General features: G+C 39.6%; 2 protein-coding genes across 2 annotated transcripts; both read right to left on the bottom strand.

Annotated features, from left to right (window-relative positions):
• cers5 (ceramide synthase 5) lies at positions 1-18237 on the bottom strand. The gene is made up of 10 exons (XM_041034539.1): positions 17906-18237; positions 10416-10521; positions 9653-9783; positions 9244-9301; positions 9084-9134; positions 7686-7778; positions 4959-5087; positions 4201-4307; positions 2825-2981; positions 1-1052 (listed from the first exon to the last, which is right to left on the bottom strand). The coding sequence occupies exons 1-10, from the start codon at positions 18076-18078 to the stop codon at positions 888-890; spliced, it is 1170 nt and encodes a 389-aa protein (XP_040890473.1). The 5' UTR covers positions 18079-18237; the 3' UTR covers positions 1-887.
• A 1624-nt stretch (positions 18238-19861) lies between these two features.
• On the bottom strand, positions 19862-24731 carry gpd1b (glycerol-3-phosphate dehydrogenase 1b). The gene is made up of 8 exons (XM_041034773.1): positions 24595-24731; positions 22998-23175; positions 22665-22805; positions 22365-22503; positions 21771-21883; positions 21042-21278; positions 20834-20940; positions 19862-20478 (listed from the first exon to the last, which is right to left on the bottom strand). Exons 1-8 carry the CDS (start codon positions 24636-24638, stop codon positions 20382-20384), a joined length of 1056 nt encoding a protein of 351 aa, XP_040890707.1. The 5' UTR covers positions 24639-24731; the 3' UTR covers positions 19862-20381.
• Between the last annotated feature and the right edge of the window lie 45 nt (positions 24732-24776).

Genomic DNA, 24776 nt, shown 5'->3' with positions numbered 1-24776 from the left:
TCTTTCAACAAGAGAATATATTTGGAAATATTTTTTTACAAGGCACTCAAGTGAGAACATGATACCAGTCATTTAGCATGGTCCTCATACCTGAATTCCTCCATGGGCTGTGACATCCAACAATTTCATAAACATTTGGTCTCAGAGGAAGTAAAAAAAACTGTAAAACAGAACAAAACAGTAAGTCACAAAGTAGCTCAACAATGTGGTTAAAGGGTAAATGCACAAAAAAAACTGCAAAGGGCAGAAACAGCTGCTGTTTAAAGTTTCCAGTGTGTTGCACTTGTGGTCACACAAAGCAGGTGTCCTGCTTTCTGGGGCTGATAAAACCACATTCACAACCATACTGTTATTTCTGTGAGTAATACGTGCTGTCACGTGTCTAACTTGAAATGAGAAGTGCAACATGCTTGAAAGTTTAAACTCACCCCAGCAGCAGTTTTCTGCCCTGTGTGCTCCAGTGTGAATTAACCCTTAGAAAAAAAATAATCAAGTTCATCTGACCAATAAAACTGGGAGAGAACATTGAAACCAACCAACATCTGCAGTCTAACTCAGCACAAAATAAATCCCATCATTTGAATGATAAGGCTATGCAAATCACTTGCTTCGGCTGATTTCCGTCATTTCATCTCTTGAGCTGTGTCATATGTGTCGTTACAGGGATCTTCAAAGCCGATGTCAGTGTCTGCATATCCATCATCAGTTCACCAACATATGAATCTCTGCACACTCACTGTCAGTGTAATGTGTGATAGTAGAGTAGACTGTGTGTGTGAATGTGGGCATGAGCCTTGCATTGCAGAGGGCTGTCGTAAGACAAACAAAGCTCTTGGAGACATTGTGAGGTTATAAACTGCAGGGGGCTCCCGGCTTCAGACTCCATGTCACCAGCTGCTGTGGTTCTGCACTCGGGCTTTGGCAGCAGCACAGTGGCCGTTAGTGCCGTTTTCTCCCTTGGAAGAATGAGCAGAAGTCTTGAGGCCCTCTCTGGGCGTGTCTGCCTCTTCTTCTGAGCTGCTCTCAATGTCGCTGCGGACATCGTTGCACACCTGGTAGATGGGAAATATAGACAAAAATAGTTTGCTTTTTTAAACAGTGAAGAGAAAGAAATAAGTACAAACCACACAGGTTAAAAAAAAAAAACTTAGAGGTCAAACAAAAATTAGGTGTCTATAATTGTTATTAAATTCTTTTCCACGAAATTTTAAATTTATTTTGTCTACATCCTGTGTGCTTCATCTTCATGGGCTGGTGATATATTGTGTCTGGAACCACTTCAGTGTTTTCAAAACTACAACAGGCAATTTCACATGCTGGTGTGTCCAAATAGCTCTCAGAGGTACATTTAATCAAGAGTGTACAGAACAAGCTCATTCTTTATAAACCCCACTGGTCCATGACCACTTAATACCAAAGTGACAATGGAGGAAAAAATTATTAGTGTCTAGAGTCTATGTTTCTCTGTTAAGGGGATAATTTATAATTTTTTTTGTGGGCAGAAATCTGTAGCCACCTGACACCAGGATTTCATTAGGAAAAACTGGGTAAAACTAGACTAGCGCAGCTGATATGCTCTTTTCTTTGCATCCCCATTTAGCCCTGTTGCCAACCAAGGTGACCAAGGATTACGAGATTATTGCACAGATATTTAGGGAAAAAAAACATTCTGATAAACAAAATTATGTTAATTCTTGGGACTGTTACTAATGTCTGCTTCTTTGTGTAACATGCTTCAGTTTTATGTTTTTTTTTAAGCCTCTAAAAATGATTCTATTAAATAGATTCAATAAAGCAGTCGAATTCACTCTGAATGAACTGCTGACAATGTATAGAAATTAAACCAATGATGAGGATTTGATTCATTTCTAGGGGGTCAAAAAACAATGATTCGGTGTAATGACAGGTTTTGCCAGGTTCAACTTCATCCTGAAACATTTAATTCATTGTGTTTCTTTGAAATTAAAGATTTCTTTTTCTTTTTTTTTCTAAAGAGGCCTCTCAAATATTCATGGAAATCACCAGTGTCCATCATAACCACAGGGTGGTGGTGTGGGGACAATTTCAACATACTCCCGACTAATGAGAAACAGTTGGACATACCTGACATTCATGACACTATTACCACATTACTCATCATTTACAGCTCCCCTCCCACTTGCTGACTTTGTGATTAGGGTTGAATCTATGTGTTGATCTACTGCAACAGCTGTCCAATTAAACCCACTGCACACTACACTGAGTCCTAATGGGAATGGATAGGACAGACTGAATTAAGATGTGTGAAAGGAATCACAACAGAGGGAGTGAACAGAAACTTACAGCCAAAAACAGAGAAGGTAAAGCTGTCAAGCAGACAGAGCAAACGGAGAGAAGCAAGAGAGCAGTGGAGGAGGGCTCATTGGACAAAGATAGACAAAAAGACAGGATCTCCCTCTCTCATTCCAGAGGGAGAAACAAACTGCGTCTGCAGAGAGATGAGACAGAGTCAGGGACAGACTGGAAAAAAAGTGCAGAGCTGGCAAATTTATTGCCAGATATAGCTATGGTGTTGTACTGTGCATCTCAAGAAATAATCTCTGACCATAGACAGATTCTAAGAGCCTAAGGTGACATCTTGAAATGTCTTCTTGTGTTTGACCAGGGGTCCAAAACCCACATATATTTAATTTAGTATCTCATAAAACAGTGGACATCAACAGAACTCCAAATCTGACAAAACTAGAACTGCTGAATTTTTATTATTTTTTTTAACTTTAAAAATGACCAGTGATTCATTTTCTGTTGACCAACTGGCTCATTGTTTAATCTACAAATGACCCACCTTGCCACGTAGCATGGCTTTGACAGCTATACGGGCTATGAGGTAGGACCAGATGATATGCAGCACTTGAAGGACCAGCAGTAACAAGTTGAAGAGCCACCAGGACGGGAACGGCCCTACTATGGCCCAGCTCTCAAACATAGTGGAGTTCAGGACCCTGGAACACAAGGAGACAAAGATATGGCACATATTTACTTTACAGTCTCCTACACACTCATGCACACACGCAATAACATATGAACCAAATGTCAAGCTGCACTTTAATCATGTTACTAGGACCCATTGTAACAGCACGGATTGTACTTTCCATTTGGAAGCCAATGGCAAGCAAAAAGGCGAGTGATACAGATCCACAGTAATGTTAGGTGAGTGGTTGGTGAGGTCATGTCTTCCTTTAAATCCAGCTGAGTGACAGGAGGTTGTCAACAGACCCACCTCCCCCTACAGAGGTATGGATTTCAGTCCAGGTAGCTCCACAGGCAACACTAGCTTTATCACTCATCTGCACCAAGACACTGAATATAGCTACTCAGGTTACTTTTGGCAATGATAAGCTTCCTATTGTCTGTCCCTCTAGAGGTTGAGCTTCAACATTCAGGTCTCTGTCGAGGAACAGTCTCTATCTAAACAGCTCCCTTAAGACTAAACATTACCACAGATCTCTGCAGTGCAGTAAATGGTGACGATGAATGTGTTATTCAGACACTGTTCCCGTCCTGGAAATTGCCTCATCAAATTTACAAACTGGTGGTAGTTGCGTCACATTATTACTTTCAAACATCAGAGCATGGTGGTTTTCATTCTTGGAACACCTGTAATGCACTAAAGGAGTGGAGAGTACACGCTGTGTGTTTCTGACCACTGTTACTAATTACAGTTACAGGATATGGTCTGAAATTACAGTAATTCAAAAATCAAAGCACAGTATGATTATGATGTTTTTTTTTCTATTTAAACAGTTGTTTAAAAAAAAGTTGTTTGCAAAAAACAAAAGCTTAAAAGAAAAGCGTTAGTGACACATTTACCAACCTGAGCCCGGCCAGCATCAAAGCTAAATCTAAAATATTAGATTTAAGATTCAAAGATTTGTTTGTCACATACTTATATTTTCAATATGTGCAGTGGCATGCTCTAGAGGAGGTACTAAAAGGCTAATGTGCAAAAATAATGAGTGAAATAAAAAAATAATAAGGATAAGGGAGAAGAAATACTGAATAAAGAACAGATTTTCAAAGATAAGATTATGGATTTAAGTTATCTAAGTATTAAATTGCATATTTTCAGTATAAAAAATGTGACTCCTGGTTACACATTTCCTTGAAATTACAGGCGTTTCTTTATTCATTCTGAGGTTGCAAGTGTCACAGAGTACTCACCATATTGGATATATAACAAGTCGTGTGATAAAGAAAACTACACTAAATACAATGAAGAGGAAGTCACACAGGCGCTGGTATTTGGCATAGTTGGCCAGCTTGGCTGCCTGTTGAAAATAAACACAACAGAAGTTAAGTCTCATGGTAAGTTTTGCAAAGTGAAGATTTTTTTTTCCCCAAACATCAACCATATAAAATTCCTGCACTCATACTCTTAATCTTTTTGGATTTCAGCCAAACTGAAACTGACTGTAAACACTAAACAATCACAATTCATCTCCATTGTTTCAGAAACCAACTGATGTGAAGCAAAAAGGCTACTGAACAATAAATATCTTCAAAGGAAACCACTTCATTTAAGAGCCAAAGCTACAGTTATCAACAGAAGTCATATCTTCCTCTATCTTTCATATCTTTCCTATTTTTGTTTGGTATTACTTCTACAAGATATTAGTGATTATTTCTGTTCAATGTCATACGTGCTTGAAAATGTCAAAACACTGCTTAATGACCACTCCTTTTTTTAAGCTATTAGAAAAGCTGCACATGGGTGAAGAGGGTCTCTTACAGTTTAAGTGTTTGCTACAAAAAACGGTGATTAAATATTATGACAGGCTATGATTCATAAATGGCAGCAACAGTAAAGTGAAATACAGTACATATGATTTGTAGTTAGTTGCTTAACAAAATGCAAAACCACCAGTATGATGCTTTCAATACAATTATTAGAGCATCAGAAATCACAATGTCTAACTGACCTCTAGCAGGAAATCAGAGGCATCATGGACACACAACACCAGGCTTCCTACTCGCGCCATGTTGTTGACATAGGAAAACGTGATCAGGCCGACTGTAGCCAGGTGGTGAATGAACATGATCAGGAAGTCCTGAAATTAAAAGGGAGAGATATAATTAGCATACTCTACATGTACACTCTAAATTTGTCTGGTGTTGTTGTGTATCTTTAGCCATACTAGCGGCATAGCTTTATAGATGATAGTGTTGGTCTGACCACCACTTTGTTCCAGACTGAATTATTTCAACAGCTATTGGGTGAATTGCCAGGAAATGTGGTGTCCACACTGATGTCCCCATCAGGATAAACTGAATTCACTCTGGTGATTCGTGCACTTGTCTTCTACAGTGGCATATGTTGGTTTATGAATACATGCTGGTCAAAGAGCAGCGCACTTTCAGTGAGAGGATTCTTCAGCGCCACTGTGACGCAACAGGAAGTCACTCCTGCCAACTGCAATTACTCTGCACAGTGATTGTCCTCTGTGTGGGGAGAGGGGACTCTTGCCTTTTCATCACATCATGTATCCTATCTGTTATGTATATCAGATTAATCTGATCTTTCAAGGTTTACTCTTTATACATGAACCCGACTTGAACTACTCTACAGTGTATTATAGTATATGATATTACCACCATTGTACAGTGTATAGTCACAACACAGTATTGCTATGGGGGCTATTTTAGTCTATTTTTTCTATTGTTTATATTTATTTTTTATTTTTATGCTTTATTTAGTATATTTAGTTGTTGCTGCAACACTACAATTTCACTTTGGGATTAATAAAGTACTCTATCTGAATACCTGCAAAACCAATGACATTCCCATCAGCCTCTGCTTTACTTTGTTTAGTGCAAGTTAGCAAAGGTTATCATGCTAACACACCAATCAAAGACAGTGCACATGGTACAGATTATACCTCCTACACATCAGCATGTTAGTATTTTTACTCAGAGCATGTTAGCATGATGATGTTAGTATTTAGCTAAAAGCACCGCTGTGCTTAAATACAGTGTCACAGCAACTACAATGGCTCTAGTCTTGTTCACCTTCCACCCTTAAATAAAATAAAATAAAATAAAATTAATTTGTTGGATCCAGGAAGCTGAGCCTTTGATAGTTTAGAAATAACACAGCAGCAGAATGTATGTATGCAGTATGTATGCTAAACATATAACACAAATTAAATAAAGGTTTCCTGTTGGTATCACCACCACAAATGAAAAGTGTGGCTTCATGCCCTTTTTCAACCCCACATGTCACACCACTATTCATACTAAAACTATGTACTCAGGTCAACTGTCACAAGATGGAAATAAATGTCAGACTATGCATACAGCTGAAGCATACAACAGCTGAGCACTTTGGGTGGATTTGAGTGGCTATGTGCCACTGCTAATGAGAGAGGATAGATTGTATTTTGTAGCAGCATGAACAAGACTCCTAATAAATTCCATTATTTCATAACAGTGTTCACGGTTATAGAGTAAACAGACAACTAAAACTGATCTGAACTTAAATCTGACCCAGTAGTAGTTCTTATTTTATGCAGCCAGACTTGGACAGAGGGAGAAGATACAGATGAAAGATTAACAGCGCAGAACAACCGAAGACAAACAAACGTGCAGAGACACAAGAGCAAAGCTTAAGATAAAGACATGTGCATCTGACCGTCAAGTCATCTGGACTGACAGCAGCAGACTGCAGGAGTGGACAGAAGGAGGTCACACTCGGACAACATATTTGGACAGGAATCTGTATCTTCTCTGAAACTGAATGGGTTGAGGACTGATTGCTCCATAATTCCAACCAACCTTCCATCCAGTATCTTAGTTAAGATTTTTTTTTTTACATTAACATAATGCAACATACACTGATGTGGGATATTAAATAAATACTAAAGTTCCAACTCCAAAAGCTGAGTTTGTAAAGCCTCTGACGTTCAACATCCATCTTTAGAATCTTTAAACCTCACAATCTTCTTCTGTTCCAGTTAAGTTCCAGTAATCAACATGCAGCTGAGTGGCGCAAAGATTCAACAGTGAGAAAGGCCTTTAGCTTTATAAACACAAACATCTACTGAAACAATCAACTGGGCAGTTTCATCAGCCTCATCTGAACATCAAGTCTGAACATCATCAAGTGAATAAATTAAATTAGAATGTGACTCCAGGACGCTAAATTACAACAAGTCGCACTGGCTGCCTTTTTCAGTCTCACGTTTCAGACATTTGCAGTGCAAAATATCTAACACAACATCTAAAGGCAAGTGTCTGTGGCTGTAGCTAACTCCAGCTCTAATAAGCTGGCATTCTGTGGAATTTCTGTAATTCTAATAGAGTTAGGCCTGCTCCATCCTGCAATCACATGACTGTGGGTGCCCTCGTGCTGAAAACACAAGGCATTCACAGACTGAGCAGCACCAGCTGCATCCCCACCCCCTCCAACATTAACCCAACTGTAAGAGCTTCTTACAAAGAAAAAAAAAGTCAGGTTTAGCCTTAATACACTGTGCGTTATGTGCATACATTTGAAAAAACTTTGCATCACACATGCACACAAATACACACATTCTCTGCCACTGCCAAATGAGGAACAATAGATGTATTAACAAATCGTTAACAGGGAGTGGCAGCTGTTGAGTATCCAGTGTGGTCTGACCTAACAGAGCTAGTGTTGTTCCTCTCACCTTCCTTTTTATGTCAGTGAACTGGGAGAACATGAGTGACCAGTAGAAGGCCAGTTCTGTCACATAGTAGTGGTAAAGGCCCGGAGTCATGACCTGAGGAGATAAAGAGGAGAGAAAGGTTTCGGGAGTCAGATCTTATCCATCTTAAAGTGTTTGGGTTTTTTTTGTTTTTAACTATAATGGATATCACACAGTGATGAGAGTGAAAGGATGACATTTGACTAACATTGTGAAGCAATGATGCAAATCATCACAACACACATCCTGGTCCAATGAATCACCAAGTCACTTAACCAATAAGATGTGAGAAACTGTGCTTTCCAGCGGATGTGTCATGCCTGGCATGCAAGTTTCTTAAGCTGGGTTCATTCATTAGAAAAAAAAAAAAACAGAGGAGAAGAACAGTCTGTAGTCTGTAAGGGTTTAAATTTTCTGTCTTTCTGAATGAGCTTTACCCCAGATGGGCCCTTTATGACTTCATGAAATATATGTGTATTTTACTGATGTAATCTGGACAAATCTGATCTGCTAAATGTGGAAATGTGTCTGTGACTGAAATCTGAAAAACATAGTCCTGTCCTAGCATTCAATTAGCATCTCAAAAGTCTTGCATTGACTACCCAAGTAAATAAGTTATCACTTTTATGTAAAAAAAAAAACAACAACAAAAAAACAAACAACAAAACACAAAATTTAATCTTGTCATAAATCAATTCTGTCCATTGGTTTACTATAGTTAGAGATATTAAAAGGAAACTGTGCGACAGACTTCTATTGTCTCATGGTTTATATCATAGTACCTCCAAACCCTAATGGTTGATATGAGAGCAGCTTTCCAGACAGCACCTGGATGAGTGGTAATATTGTTTTAGGACATGTATAAAAAGGATATATATTCAAAAATTTAAAGATTTAGGATCAACTTTGTGTCTCATAGACATATTTTACTATCTATCCAGCCAATCAGAGCTGAGGATTATTGTCTTTATTTATATATTCTTAGAAACTGAATAAAGTGTATACTAAATAGTTTTAAATCCCGACCTTACATGGGGAAAAACAAGAATTCAAGGACATCTACATGATACTAATACTAGTCAGACTGCTTTTTATGACACATTATCACTTATACAAGAGCAGGAAAAAGGCAGTGAAGTAAAAGCAAACAGATACTGGCAATGCTTCTGCTGTTACGGGGAGAGGAAAAAGTCAACACAGGTTCCTCTTCTGCACATGGTTAACTGTGCACAAGTTTAATGAGTTAAAGTCGTTCAATCAAATACAACAGCCCTGTAATAAATGTTCAGTTCTTGACATTGCTGGTCATTTCTGAGGCTGTAGTTGTTGTACTGGATTGCATTTTAGATTATACAGACAAAGATTGGAACGGCTTCATACCTGAAAGGGGTAACCGTACCAGCAATGCCGTGTATCCCACAACCAAGGGGACTGAAAACAAACATGTATTAGTTCAGCAAACAATCGATAATACTGTATGGAAATATAATCAGCCAATTTATCACAGTTTCCAAATAAGAGAGAGAGAGAGTGGGCTCACCTGCAACAGAAACCGGAACCCATAGGTAAATATGCACAAATAAAATGTAAACCTCCACCTAGAAGTGCATGAGAGGAAATTATCATCCAGAATTAAGGAATTCTTCTAGGAATTTCAGAGAGAAACTACATTAAACATTAATAAATCAAACATTTATTTGCCCCTACCCTGATCATTACAAAATGATGCCACAACACTTACTCTGACGTAAACTGGTGCTAATTCAATTCAAGGAAAAGCCAAAAATGTTCTCTATCTCATGGTCTGAAACTCAGTCCTGTCCTGTCCTCACAAAGACAGAAGTATTGCAAAACGCAACGCACAATACCACACCCGCACGGAAAACACAACAGTTGTGTGCTCAAGCCTGCAGAGAGGTTTTAGGTGAACACAAAAGGCTTTAACCTACATGCTCTCGCAGAACTTAGTATGTGTGCTGGGTTTATCTTGGTTCCTGCGGTGTCTGAACCAACGCTGGACCTTTCGCACCTCCCAGTCCAGCTGCTTAGACAGGCCATCCAGATGGCGGGAGTCTGGATTCTGTGCAGAGAGAGAGAGAGTGAGAGAGAGAGAGAGAGAGAGAAACAGCAAACAATTTAGGTTTATACTGAGGAGCCCAACAGGGATGGAAAAAAACTTTATCATTATTTATACAGTATCCAGCCCATTCATTAGCATATTGCACTTCTGCTGATAATACACTATTCTGGCTTTAATATCTGAAACTTTCAATATAAAAAACTCAAGAAGATCATATGAAGTCAGCAAACACAAAACTTTTCGGCAGAACATCGAACTAACTAATCAACTAAAGCTTCAGGGAAAACTGGAAACAGCAACAGGTTAGACATTTTCTGCTAATATTACAAATCAGGACAGATATGTGCTTTTGCATAATTGTTAGGTCATACACAGCTGTGCCCAAGCGCCCAACTGATTGATCGAATAACTGACTGGTTGATCAACAGAAAATTAATCAGCAGCTAATTTGACTGTCTTTCAAATATGAGGGGGTATGATGATGTGAATGAGTCTTTCTCATCTCTAATTTCCATCCCACATGACAAGAATGCGGCATAACATCAGCTATAACTGAATCTCCAGTACATAAGTGCTTTTGTTTTTATACAAAAAAGATAAAGGATAAAAAGTTATCAGAAAAGAAATCCAACCTTTGTGATGGATGTAAACACTTTCTCCAGCACTGCATTGGGCTGAGCTCTTCTTCCAACACCTGGCTGAAGGTGGAGACTGCGGGCACAGGCACTGGCAATAAATCTGTGACAGAGGTCAAGACGTGACAAAACAAAGGGTCACTTACTTACTATTGTTAAAACTACACACTGCACACTAGTTCTGAAAGGCAAACTTACAGAACCTGTTTGGATGATGTAATGTTTTACACAGCATTCAATCAGTAATCAGATACCACACTTAAACAGGGTGCTTTCACATCTTCAAAATTCAAGAAAATATGCATGGATATTTTAAAGGGCTTATTTTTGATATTCTCGTGAGTAGAAGTATTCTCACCAGTAAAAACTTAAAATGGATTTTAGGCATATATTTTTTAGCTTTATTGGCCAATAAAACAAAAATATGCCACAACATGGAGCTGTTACTACTACTACAGTCCAGTACACTACAGTAACATCACATCACCTGTCAGAGAATGTACTACAATTTGGCAGTTCAGGTTTATCCATTTTCAAATGTAATTTATAAACTATATTATAAACTATATTTCTCTGGCTCTGCCAGTCTGAGTGTCTGTGTATGTCATGTGTTTCCAGCGGGAAAACACAGACAGCCCGCATTGTTAATGTGTTACATTAGCCTGGCAAGCTAACAGCTAGTGATGGATGAAATACGGCACAGACTTGCTGAAGGGGAGCAGAAATCCCCAGTGATTCTGGGATGTCTTCTTCACTATGGGAACATTACGACCTCATGTGACCCCTGCCTGTAGCTCTGTTCTGCATTACGACTGAACTGTCTCATTCAGTTGAGAGAAAAACTCGGAGTCTATCCTGAAGTTTTATCTGATTATAGTTAGAAAAGCTGTGCTGTGCCTCACAGGTGAGACAAATTGTTTATAGTGTCATAGCTGACAGCTTGAATTAGCCAGAAACAAAACATGTACAAAGAAGGGCTTATTAGCTATTATAGGCCACTTGTGTTTTCTGCGGTCATATAGCTGTGTGGCCATCAATATTTATTTGTGAGAAAGTCTGCTTGTATGTCCAAATAAGGTATAAATCATTTTCTTTAAGGAACACTAAGGAATAGCTCAAATATAAAGTCAGACAAGGGCTGACAAATTCAGCAGTAACTTGTGATTCACCTCTGTCTGGTTTTGTCTTAAAGACTTACATCTGACCCCTTTCCTCCCAAACACATCTTGCAGCTACCAATGTAGATAAATCAGTGTGCGTACTTTTACCACATCATGCAAAAAAAAAAAAAGTCTCAACTATCCCCTTAAATACTTTTCTATTGTCAAGCAGAATAAAAAGGCCCAATAAATCATTTACAGGGGGTGGCTTCTGAAAAAAAGTTACACAAATTCTTGAAGAAAAACATTCCTGTGGTCTTAACCTGTGAAATCTGTACATGTTTCTCTGAAAAGGAGAAAAAGAGATGTGGAGCTCCTCTGAATCTGACTTCACAGGCACTAGTAGCAGGTTTGTAACCACAGTGACTTTTCCATTACTTTCAATGACTATCAACATCTTACAAAAATTTACACAAATATGAGACAACAGGGAATAAGTGGTTTAGTAGAGAGGACATCAGATGTTTTGCCAGTGACTTCGCTCTTTATATAAAGAATACTGGCCGTTTTATCGATATTGGATTTTTTTTACTCCCTAAAATCGGTATCAGCATTTCCTCCAAAAATCTGTTACTGGTCGGGCTCTACTTGTATATACAATAAAAGTCTAATGCAATTAAAGTGTATGAAAAAACTATAAAAGTCCACTCCAGAGGTCTCCACAAAAGTCCAGAAATTCCCCGATCTGCCCCACGTAATAATACCACTTTACAAGACTGCAATGTAAATTGTAGTTTTGGGTGAACTGTCGACCTTTTGTCTGGCCATAACCTTCAGAGTTGAAACATGAATGCAAACCATATTCATGCCTCTGACTAAAGAGCTGAGACTTGAGAAGGAACTTTGTGACACGTGAGTCAGTGCGTAGTGAAGATAAATGCCCCCATACAATTTGAAATGCCAAAGTATCGCTTCACCATGTGATCACACAGCTCTTAGAATACAGTATGAATATTACTGACAATTGTTTTTTTCCAGTTCAACTTAATAGTAAAAAAGACAATTATGAAATATCTATTTGATTGTCCGGAAGCTCCATAAAGCAACAACAACAAAACACCAATTTTAATAACATATCATGCACATCCATTTTTGCAAACTTGATCTATCTGTCATATTATTTTGCACTCCCATTTTTAAAATATTTTTACGTTTATTTGTCTGCCCTGTGGATTCAAAACACGGTCTGTTTTCATTTGCTTCAATTTAACACTGGTAAGAGCAAATGCCTCGTCGGTGCAGAAACACCTGTGATGTTGTCTGATAACAGGGCTGCATTTCAACATGTAAATCTCACCAAGTGCTCCTTTAAGTCTCTCAGCCTGATATAGTCAGGTTCTTCAGGTATTGGCTCAGCAATCCTGAATCCGTATTGAACTGTAGCAAAAACGCTTTATGGTAAAACTTGTATCTTCAGCTGTGTACAAGGAGAGGGTTCATAGTGGCAGGAATTTGACACTCGCCACAAATAGCTTGAGCCATTATGAGCAAAGCAGAAAAAAAAAACCCTCAAAAAACAAAAACCAATGTCTTTTGTCAAAAGTAAAGCCACTCACACTTCTTGTCCTCCCTGTTTTTTTTTATTCTCCCTGCAAGAACCAGATTTACCTCTCAGCACACCGTTCTCCTCATCCTGAAGTGACGTTTAGTTTAAAGCAATGACAGGTATGTAGATCACAGTGGCCAGATTGTACAACTTTCACACTGTCCTAACAAATCTAATCTATATACATGAGCTTTAAAGAATACAAAGAAAGAGTCGTTTCAGTCCTACATCTGATTTTAAAATCAAAAAATGTCTCTTTGAGCAACGTCTTTTTACATGACTCTTAACTCAGTTATTTAAGTGACCTTCGAAGCAGTTTCACTTCACGTATTAAATGAATTTCACGACACTGAAAGTAAACTGGCCTAAAACTGTGGCACTGAGGTGCAAATGAAAAACATTAAGCACATTCTGCAGAGAAGTTAGACTGGACAGATCAGTTTCATGTGGCGTGATGTTGTTAAACATTACTCAAGGCAATCCACATTACAACCCACAGTTCATTGTTTAAGTGCTCCTTGAGCATAAAACACTTTTAATGAGCATAACCAGCATGCAAAGATCAGCATTTGGCGCTTTGATCAGATACAAGTTCAAGGGCAGCACAGTGCTAAATGTGATGCAGTTTGTAAGTCTGATTCACCCTGAACTGACTCAGTGGTGAGGCTTCAAGCCCCTACATTATCTCTAACAACCTCTCTATTAAACTGTTTCCCAGTCAATCTGGGTAAGCAGCAAAAAGATGAGGAGATATGGCACAGATTTAGGCAACAGTCTAGTTTATCTTGTAAGCACAGGCCTTTCAAATTTATGACAAACAGGAGGGTGAATCGACAGAAATAGCCCACGTAAGCCCGAGCCTGCAGTGCTCATCAGCAGACAGCAGCAACAGGAGGGGAAAAAAAAAAGAAGCAAGAGACGCAAGCTAATCTATTTATGTCAAATGTCAAAACATCCCTGTTCCTCCTCAGAACCCGACCACTCCAACATATACAAAGCCTGTTAACAGGGGATAGGCTCAGTGTGGTCTGTGTACACGGATGCTCATAGCCCTGACGGCAAGCTACATACAACCTTGACATTGGGAAAACCTCCCAGTGCCAGGGCCTAGTCTGAGGCAGGCTCAGCTCTATTCATAGCACAGTACTGGATATAACTGTGGCCTTCATTTGAATTGTTCAGTTACAGCTTGTTTTCTAAACCCAAATGCCAGTTAAGTGGAAGAAAAGTGACTTTGGGAAAACAATGACCGACTATGTGGGCAATAAACAGAACACTGAATAAAGATGTTTAGTGTGCCACATCAACATTTCATCTACAGTCTCTTCCCTCGCTTCCTTAATGGTTTGGACAGAGAGAATACCTTGAACTTAGTTTATGAGAAAACTTTGTCAAAACTGGCAACAACAGATTACAAGACAAGTCCACCTGCTCATAATCTCATACACATCTCAGTCTGTAGTCTTAACACAGTTTAACTCATGACACAGCTTACAAGGGCCTTGGCTTGCATTCATAAAACCACCTGGCTGCTCCCTTCTACAAACTCAATGCCAACAGCAAAGCAATGATTATGATCAAACAAGAAGAAACTGGTCTAGAAAAAGGGGGGCCAGGTCACATTAGTCAGAGAGAGGAAGTGCCTACAGGTAAAAGAGGAATCCTGCAGATACATTAGATGATTACATGTAAAACTGCTGCCTTTTAATAACAAAGAGCAATACTTCCGCAAACAGCAGCAGAGACTGGTGTAATGTAAGACTTTGAAAAGCAACAGTAAGAAAACAGATGGTATGTTACGCTCAAGTCTCCACAATTTAACTATAACTCCTGACTGACAAAGCTGAATTTTCTCATCTTTAGAGCATGTTATCATGTGCGATAGTTGTCTAAGATAAACCTCGAAACCTATTCGAAAAAGGGCACATTTTCTGAAGAACATTTACATGCGTTCGCAGTGGACACATTTAAAAGGTCGAAACACTGAAACGGTTGAAGTTAATGTGACAGTGGAAAAACAAATACTGAAAGACATTAAAATAGAGTTAAAATGAGAGTGCTGAGGGGGAAGATTCAGTTTTCGTGTCAGTTTCAGTTTAAATGTAAGCACAGTCTGCAGTTGGAATAAAATATGTATGAGCAGTGGACTCTGTTGAAGTAAGAAGAGCTTCTGAAGAAGCTTCTGGAGTAGAGCTGAAACTGATGATAATTTTCATCATCAATTGATGTGCTGATTATGCTAGAAAGCAGTGAAAAATCCCTCTTATAATTTCTCAAAGCCTAAGGTGATTTATTCAAATTGCTTATTTTATTAACATTTAAGATATTCAGTTTACTATCTAATATGAAAATGACAAACAAATATTATAAACCTATAGGAAAGTTACAATACCCAGGACTGTCCAGCGGTTCTATTTTAAGTAACACCACGGATATCGCTTGAAGAAAGAACACTGCCCCTGTCAAACTTCATCAGCGTGTGATTCTGTGACCCCTTTACTGAGGATGCATAAACACAGTGCGCACATGTGTGTGTGTTTTGTGTGATATGTGTGCGTGCCAAACAGCACAGCCTATGTTACTGTTCTGCGGACAGAGGAGCAGGAACTCAAGCTGTGGTGTGATGTTTTTCTCTGATAAATAAATAAATGAGCCAGCCCGCCGGTCAGAGCGTCGAGCAGTGACAGAGTAAACGCTCTCTGATAACATCACTCTGGATCATGCTGTGCCCAGTCTCTAGTCAAGGACGGCCTCACATTAGAAAGGGACATGCTTTGGCACCTGAGACAGGTGGCTCACCACCGTGTGCATCTTATCGAACACCTCAGCTGCTCCCTGTAGACACCTCCAATATCTGATTGCTTCTTATTTACAACCACCTGACCATGTCTAAACCAAACCGACAATGCCTGACAATATGCCTAAGGCTGGCCGTGTAGGTGCCAAGTCTGGAAAGCATGCCTGAGTGAAAACAGGACCTACCTAATTCAGATTCACAGGAGTATTTAATACTACATAGCCATAGGCCAGTTTCACCTACTAGCAATGACAGGAAGCCAGCCATGTTCCTGAGTGTTTATGTGTGTCACACAAAACTATAGGGGTATAGTCCCTGACATATGTTCCTGTTTGTTGTCAGACAACTAGAGAAAGCTGTTTACTTACACAATGGTGATTCCTGGGCCCTTTATCATTATGTGATCCTTGATCAAATAACTTTTTATAGCCATGTAGTTCATTAACAATAGAAACACCAAGATGTGTCAGTGACAACACCTGTCCGATGTTATATGCAAAAATTAAATATAATAGGCAGTCACAAATGTAGTCAGTCTGGTAAGATCAGAGCTATTGTATATCTTGGCAAGATGAAACACAAATTTGTTACATTACACAACAAATACTGTCCAGTCATTTTAAGTATCTATTCTGCATTTGTATGTACAGTCACACACTTACTGAAACCAGGGGTGAGCTAAACGGACAATATCTTACAACATGGTATATGTACTTGCATAATCGCTGTATCAGTATGCCTCATGAGTCACAGTACTTTTATGAAAAACCAACTGAAAGCCCCTTTACAGCTGTAACAGTCAGATGAGAATGTCAGTGAATTAAATATCTGATAAATCAAGCTACTTCAATGAAGTCATTATGATATGGTGGTCGAATACCAACAGAAATACTATAAGGATTTCAATAATCTCTCTATATGTACATATACAAATGCAGACTTCCACTACAAGTTTGTCAGGATTTAGAAACTGGAAACAAATTACGATTACAGAAAGGAAATACCTTCCTCAACACATCAATGGCTAAGCAAATATTTGATTGAAACTTTGAATATATTATGGTGCTAACATCAGCGAAGCCACCATATCAAGTCATTCAGCACACTAGCCAAAGTTTCAGTCAATGAATGAGTGAGTGTGGTTTCCCTGTTGTCACTGTCAGCACCAGTGGAGAGCTGGTGAGTGCAGATCTGCAAATAGTAAAACTCTGCAACTCAAAAGAGAAAGTTGGTGTCAGAGCCTTTTCTTTAATGACTGGTGTTGTTTAACTGAACCTCGTGGGTTTGTCAAATTTCCTCTACAACTCCTGTCATCCCTCATCTTCTCAGGTGCCAAAAACTTCCCAAAGAGATTCTGATCTGTTTTGAGGGGGAAATTGTAAGATCTTTTTAGGAATCAAGATTTGCAGGTGGGATCAGCCACGCCTTCCCTGTAGGTCACACCAGACAGAACCATGATCGCCTACACCTATCCTGATATTGCCTACCGTGGAACTCCACTGCTTTCCTGTTTTATCAGCAAGAATCAGTGAAGAACAACTAAAGACACACAAGGAGACTGGTTAAAAGCCTGTGGTTACAAGACTAGTCTGGAGTTTCCCAAAGAATTATGACAAGGGTTTTGGGAAGGGGTGTCCCTACAAAATGAAGATTTGTTGAGTTAGTGTTGCTTTCACTTAACGTTGGGGTGTTAAAGGCTAATTCGTACACACATACGCCAACACAAGTAGGGGAGAAAGAATTTAATAGCACAGTTAGACAGTAGTTTAGTAAAAGAGATACTGACAGTCACGAAACGGTGGCGTTTGCTAATAGAAAAGTTTGGGAATCCCTGAGTTAACACGCAGTTAAAGATATTGGTCCTGCCACGGTTAGCAAACCCATCATACTGCCGTTGCGAAAAAAAAAACATCCGTTAAAAGAAGTTTCAGGGAACTTCCCCTCACTTACGAGAAAAAAACCCGACATGAGCTTTAATACGAACCTCTCGAAGAGTATCCTGAAGGCGAAGATTCCCAAAGCAAGCGGTAAGGCAGTAAACAAGTGTCCAGCTTTAGGATACTCCACCCCGGGCGCTGGGTCTGCCAGATCCGCCCAGGTTACGTTGTGTGGCAGCCAAAACCTCTCGTTCCAAAACCAGGCTGAAAGAGCAGCCATATTATACAGTGTTCCTGTCCCCGGACGATTAGGAAAAAATAGCTTTTTTATCCGAAAAAAAGGGTGTGTGAAACTTGTTTAGCGCCTCTGCCGCCCCTGTGCCACTTGTATGATGACTTGCCACACTCAACTTTACCGCACCAGTGGCAGTAGCGCCAGAATGTGAGTTTCACTTCCGGCTCAGATTTCAAAATAAGATTCCCAACGGTCGATTTGTGGCACAAAAAACGAAGAAAAATTACTTAAATATCTAATTAAGCGAAACAGAGCCCATGGGTACGTGCCTGTTCACCTTGCCATGCAAAACATTCAAAATCTGCTCTCCTTTTTCTTTTCTCATAACTGACTTTCAATTAAAAGAAAAAAAAATTGAATGAAACAGTTCCGCTTCCTGTATTTGGTGGCCGTCCCCGGGTAACTTGACACACCTTGGCTGCCGCCCTGAGATGAGGACTGGATTGAGGAAGTGAAGTGAGTCCCTCCTCCCTCACTGAAGGGATGGGTTCAGCGCTTGCATGTATGGCATCCATCTCCGCACTGTTTCCCTGTTAGACCCGGGCCGTAGTCACATACTTTAATATTCGAGTCGCGGTATTATACTTAAGGAGATTTTAACAGTTTCCGCTCAGTAACCCAACAGGTAGGTTATCTGGGAAACGTGCCGTGTCAAAGGTGGAAAAAGCTGACAGTAGGTGATGGGCTTGTGATTGATGAGATGGCACACTCAAGTGGTCAGTGGGTGTATTACAACTATAAATTGTCAAGGAATATTATGTAACATCTTGCAGGCCGTTCTGTATCTGTAAGGGCTCAAACATATATTGCACCCCATTCAAAGACTGTTCATTTAACATAAGCAAACTGTGAAACAGAGCTCAAAGTTGCACAAATATGTCACAATATGATTTCAGTGGCAACACAATGGTACACTGTTTCAAAAAGAGGCATCCCATCATCTGTGTTGTTAAGCAGAGATGAGGCAGCTGCAGTCCTGTCGCTGTCTAATTATAGATGGACATTTGCCCCTTTGGAGCGCGTTATTATTAGAAATATCACAGGGCAGTTGACTCAATAACTATGCAAGGGATTTCAGCATGGGAATCCAATATTAAACAAGCGTCAAATGATGTAACTTCACGGTCCACAACATGACCGAGCAAATGAGCTGATAGACATGAAAAAAGTGGGACTTTTGCATGGAGAGGATTTTTATTAATTAGAACACTGGCTGAGTAGAGTATGCATACTTCCATTTCATGGCCAGAGAAAGTACACTGACGTACCCCCTTGTCTTTCATGGTGCCTTTAGGTGACACACTTAGTCACATAGTGACTTACAGGGTCAGAGCATTGATGAGATATGCTGGCATATGGTGATGTCGATAAAGACACATTGGCTTCTTGCATTTTAACACAATCCAGAAATCCCCCAAGATGTTTTCGAATGAATCAACAGAATGCAAAACTCATTAGGGTTGAATAACAGTAAAATATATTTTTAAAATATAAGGTCATCCATAATCTTGTTGGACTAATTACCACTGATAATCCATACTGAACAGTGCTCTGCTATCACTTACGAGGAATGTGCTTGAGGTAGGACGTGCTCTTACAGAAAGGTTGAAGTGGACGCTGTAGAAAATGGTAAAGGTGAAGAGTTTAGAGTGGCAGTGTGGCTGATCTCAGGTCAGGTTACAGTGGGGCTGCTGCAGAGCGTGTATGAGTGGATCCTGCAGTCAGATACTGGCAAACGAGAGAGAAAACACACTGAAAACGCACGAAGTAAACGAGTTCAATAATTTATTCCAAAATAAATCTTAAGTAATCAGTTACATCTCAATAAGTCCAGCAGAACAGCAGCACAGTGGGAGGGGTGACTGTTGTGTATTCAGTGCTTTGTTTAACATACATGTCCGTGAAAAGGCAAGTCAACTTTTTCCCAAGAAATGATGTAACATTTGAAAACATTCAGGTCAGGGTTTGTGTATTGTGTAAGGCAGAGTAACTCAAATTCTTAAAAAATTTAAGACTTGGTGGATTTATGCAACAATTTGTGACATGTACGTTTATTGTAAGTAAAAATAGAGAAGGAGACAAAAGTTATGCTCCTCTCAGTAAAGTAGTATCAGCAGGCCAACACAGCAGCTCATGTAGATGGAGATTGGCTCCATTTCTTTTCTCTGTTCAAGACTCAAACAAGAGAGCAGTCAGGACCTGTCAATAAGCTCCTCAGTGATACCGTAGTTCTAGTGTAAAAGTCCTTTCCCAACTTCCATCCATTCATCAGTCCTTATATCAGTCCTTTACATGTGCTCTGGGTGGTTTTGCAAACAGTTGATGAACTCTGTGACTGGGTGGCTGTTGAAGCAGATCTGGTAAACAGCAGTGAAAAGAGGAAACCTGGAGAGGTGAAAGAATGGTTTTAGAAGGATGGAAATTCTCAAAGGAAAAGGTTGATAATTTGGGAATTAAGCCTATTCATTAGATGAGGAGACTAAATATGAAGCTACAGCCAGTTACCTTAGCTTAACATAGAGACTGGAAACTGGCTCTCTCTGAAGCATAACATAATCTGCATATCAGCACATCTGAGGTTCACTAATCAACACGTTATATCTCATTTAATTTGTGCTAAAACCAAAGTGTAAAAATAAGCTTATACACACCCAGTGACAAACATGACATGTATCAGTCATTGTAGGAATCATTTAAATCCAAATAAGACATGTTTAAATAAAATATGAGACGAACTTACTTTTTTACCATGTTTTTCTGTTTCAAGATTTGGTGGACCTCAGTCGCAGTTGCTGGACCTTGAAGCTTCTGACCGTTCAGCAGCTCGTTCTCTAACTGCTCAATGGTCTAAACACAGAGATTCTTGGTCTTACATTACTTTTGTTTTCATGAGAAGAGAGTGCTAAAGATAAAACAGAAACACAGGAGAGAAAACGTTTTCCTCATACTTTGCCTGTTTTGGCGAAAGCTTCCCCAATCTTGCGGTTGCGTCCGCCGTAGCAGGTCGTGATGAGGTCGGCGATGCCGCAGCTCTCCAGGAAGGTGGCGGGGGAGACGGGGCAGGCTGTGCAGAAGACTTTGGCAAAGGCAATCATCTCCATCAGGCCGAGACGAATCACCGCAGCCTTGGTGTTGTCGCCGAACCCCAGGCCATCACAGAAACCTGCTCCTACCGCTACAATGTTCTGCAATAACACATAAAGAGGAGATGCTGCTTTTATTGTAATGAACTTGTTCACGTTTATGTTAGCGCTGATGCTTATGAGGAATCTAACTGGTAAGATGAGAAAGCAATACCACCAACATATTTTCTGACATCAGATATGCTCTACAGCCACTGCAGACTGCACCTATTGGATTGACACTGCACATTGAAAGTGAGCAGATGAGCATCTTAAAGTTTTCACTGCTTAAAGTTGATCAGAATGTTAAGATGTCTGAATCATCGACGTTTGGCTAAAACTGAATTTAAAGTGAAATATTATACTACAAAAAGATTATCATATAAATGTGTGTTTCTCTGGAGCATCTTTTCCAACTTTTCATACATTGTTTGACAGTGTAACAGGGTATTTTCGAGAGTTTAAGCACAGACATCAAAATGAAATTTCTGCCAACGCCTGGGTGGTTGTGAATATCAAGAAGATTAGATCAGTGTGGTGGAGGAGAAAGCCGACCTTGAGAGCGCCGCAAATCTCCACAACATCAGACTCTTCCACCACGGTCACACGGAAGTTGGTGGTCTGCATCAGCTCCTTCAACATGGATCCGCATGCTTTGTCTTTGCACCCTGTGGCCAAAAATAAATGATCAGTTTCCATAGTGAAACACTGTAACACACAATAAAATTTATATTTTGAGAGAAACATAGCAAATCAAACCAGGGCTTTGAGTATTAACACCTTTCAAATGGACTATTCCCCACAATTGCTTAGTTCAAGTAAGATAATTTAAAAACAAATCAAACATGGTCAATATATGTGTGAAGAAAATGTCTTGAAAACTTCAGTCTGAAGGTGGATAATTAAATATCCAATATCGTCCAGTCACGTTGTTCACTGCAATAATATGAAGTGGAGTCTCACTTCATATTATTGTGTTAATCCAGTTTGGGTTAAAAAAAATAGTTCATGTCATATAATTTATCCTGTCAGCACTGTATTCAGTTACATTACATTACTCTGCTGTAATATCAAGAGTCATTTTCATGAGTCTGATGCTATTTTACCCACAGACGAATGGATATCTTATTCCAGAATTAAACTCCATACCAATGGTTGTTTCACAGAACTTCTCCTCAGCGACCTCGTTGGCGATGTTTGCTCCCATGAGGACTGTCACCGTGATGCCCAGCTTCCCTCGGATGACCTCTGAGATCAGTTTCAGACCCTCTGGACCCGCATCGACACCCTGTGAAAGACAGACAACCACAAAATTCATATGAGGAAATCTGAGAGCACACGTCCAATTCCTTAGTGCATCTGTGAGATCTGACAGGAAGAATCGGAAACTTTGTGTTCCATCAGGGTTCTGTATTTGAAAGCTAAATATTTTAATAAGGAAGATGTTACCTTGATGAGAGACATTCCTACAGCATCCTTCTTGATGTGGTCTTTGATGGTGTCACACACTCTCACAATGAACTGGTGAGGGACCACAAAGATCAGGATGTCGGCTCCTTTCACAGACTCAACCAAGTCTGGAACAGCCAACTGAGGAAGAGAGGAAATTATGATGAGACACAACATCAAACAGAAAAAAATCACAGTATGTGTTTCTGAAATGTGCAAACTTTCCTCCAAAACCAGCTGCAAAAGCTTTACATGGACATATAATATGATTTTTCTTTTATGTGTTTTTACTTAAGTATCATTCTTATCACCCAGAGTATTTTGAGTGCTTACCACATTGGGGGGCAACTTGTGACCGGGCAGATATTTCACATTTTCATGGTCCGTGTTGATGATTTCTGTGAGTTTGCGGCCGTTCACTGTCTCCTCAAACACCCACATGTTCACTGTGGTTTCAAACTTGTCATACTTGGCTGCGTTGGCGCCCACAATCTTGGCAATGGCAGAGCCCCTGCAGACACGTAGAGACACATGATGATTATTCCAGGGTCAGAACAATGGCTGGTTGACCTTATTGTTTTAGAGGAGTGTAACGTTCCTCTGTTTTTGTCGGTGAAACGTTAACTATACATGGATTTGAACAGATTTCATATGGGGCTTTGGGAGTTTCTCGGTTGTAATGTAGTGCTCCAGTGATATTAGAAGAAAAACCTGAAAAGTTTTCAAATACCTTTCCAGGCAAGAATAACGCTACAAGTAAAAAAATAAATACCAGCAAAGCATTATTTTGGCATGAGGAGAGTCTCATTCAAAGACAGGCTATTGGATATCGCCATAACATGAGCCAAGAGTTATGAGAAATACCTTTTTGAGATCATATGTTAATATCAAGTATCTATAAGTTGACTTTTATTAGCACATATCAGTTAGACTTTCGTCCTGTCATAAGTAATTTCTGTTGTTGAATGTTACTTAGTAATAAGTAAGTACATTACAGTCAAAGCTCCTTGTCCTGTACTTGAGTTTTTCCATTTTCTGCAACATTTTACTTTGTAAATTCTCAGAGTAAAATCTTATATTTTAACTCTACTTCAAATATATGAAAAATGTTTTGACTTTGCAAACAAAACATAACATCAGTTCATAAAACACAATGCATTGTCATAGATAAACCACCCAAAGGTATATAAATCAGTGTTAATTACCTCCCTCTGGACCAGCTATGACACCAAAATGCTGTTTACGTTGTTAATGCATCAGCAATACTCATCACATAATGTAATATCTATTAATACACAGTGGCAGAAGCCATTCTGCTGCATAATGAGTACTTTTACTTTTAATGCTATGCTGCTTACTTTTACTTAAATACAATAGTGAATACAGGGCTTTTACTCGGACTGCAGCTTTTTTTTTTCAGTGTGGTGTTAAGTAGTTTCAGAACACTTCTTCCACCACTGACTAATCTAAAGGTCATGGTGGCTGAGGGACATCAACACCACACGAAGGCTGATTCAGCACAAATGCTGCCGAATGAGAAAAGAATAAAAGGCAGGTGCCGTTTCTTTAATAAAGATTTTAATGAAGATGCTTGAGGCATCAAAGGTCATCGTCTGCTCCGAGATTCGGTGCCAGTCTCAGGGGAAACGCCTGCTCTGTGCAAAGGAAGGAGTTTCTTAACTTCATGAATAAAAGACTAAAAGTTTGCCAACTTTTGGACAGCATTCACAAAAAAAGCTCCGTGTGAAATCTTATCCATGGAATAAATAAACACCGATATGGTGAGTATGAAACTATGAACCTACTATTTAGCACCACTGCACTGACATGCACCCCTCCCCACCCACCACCTCCCCGGGACTTTTAACACCACACTGACAAATGAAAGTGCATTAAAGTTCATTCAAACACATTAAAACCCTGCGCTCACCAGTTACCAGAGCCCACCACACAGATTTTCTTCGGCGCTGCCATCACGTGTTTGCCTTTTCCCGACGGACGGAACCTGCTGCTGGTGCGAAGACAGACTAAAGCCTGGAGAAAGTGTTTTTATACCAGACACGCTGCTGCGGCTCAGGCACACCCACTCCTGATGGTTGGTCTGCTCTGCTG

This window comes from Toxotes jaculatrix, chromosome 3 (assembly GCF_017976425.1).
Source record: "Toxotes jaculatrix isolate fToxJac2 chromosome 3, fToxJac2.pri, whole genome shotgun sequence".
NCBI classification, from domain to species: Eukaryota; Metazoa; Chordata; class Actinopteri; family Toxotidae; genus Toxotes; species Toxotes jaculatrix.
The sequence above is the reverse complement of the archived record's forward strand: the minus strand, read 5'-3'. Positions and strand labels throughout refer to the sequence as shown.

Coding starts and splice junctions, on each gene's coding strand:
- cers5 (XM_041034539.1), bottom strand. CDS start 18,078: ATGGCTGCTCTTTCAGCCTGGTTTTGGAACGAGAGGTTTTGGCTGCCA. Junction 7,779..9,083: donor GGTACGGTTACCCCTTTCAG/GTATGAAGCCGT, acceptor TTATCTCCTCAG/GTCATGACTCCGGGCCTTTA. Junction 5,088..7,685: donor TCACTGACATAAAAAGGAAG/GTGAGAGGAACA, acceptor TTTTAATTTCAG/GACTTCCTGATCATGTTCAT.
- gpd1b (XM_041034773.1), bottom strand. CDS start 24,638: ATGGCAGCGCCGAAGAAAATCTGTGTGGTGGGCTCTGGTAACTG. Junction 22,504..22,664: donor TAGGAATGTCTCTCATCAAG/GTAACATCTTCC, acceptor TGTCTTTCACAG/GGTGTCGATGCGGGTCCAGA. Junction 21,884..22,364: donor GTTCTGTGAAACAACCATTG/GTATGGAGTTTA, acceptor TTTTGGCCACAG/GGTGCAAAGACAAAGCATGC.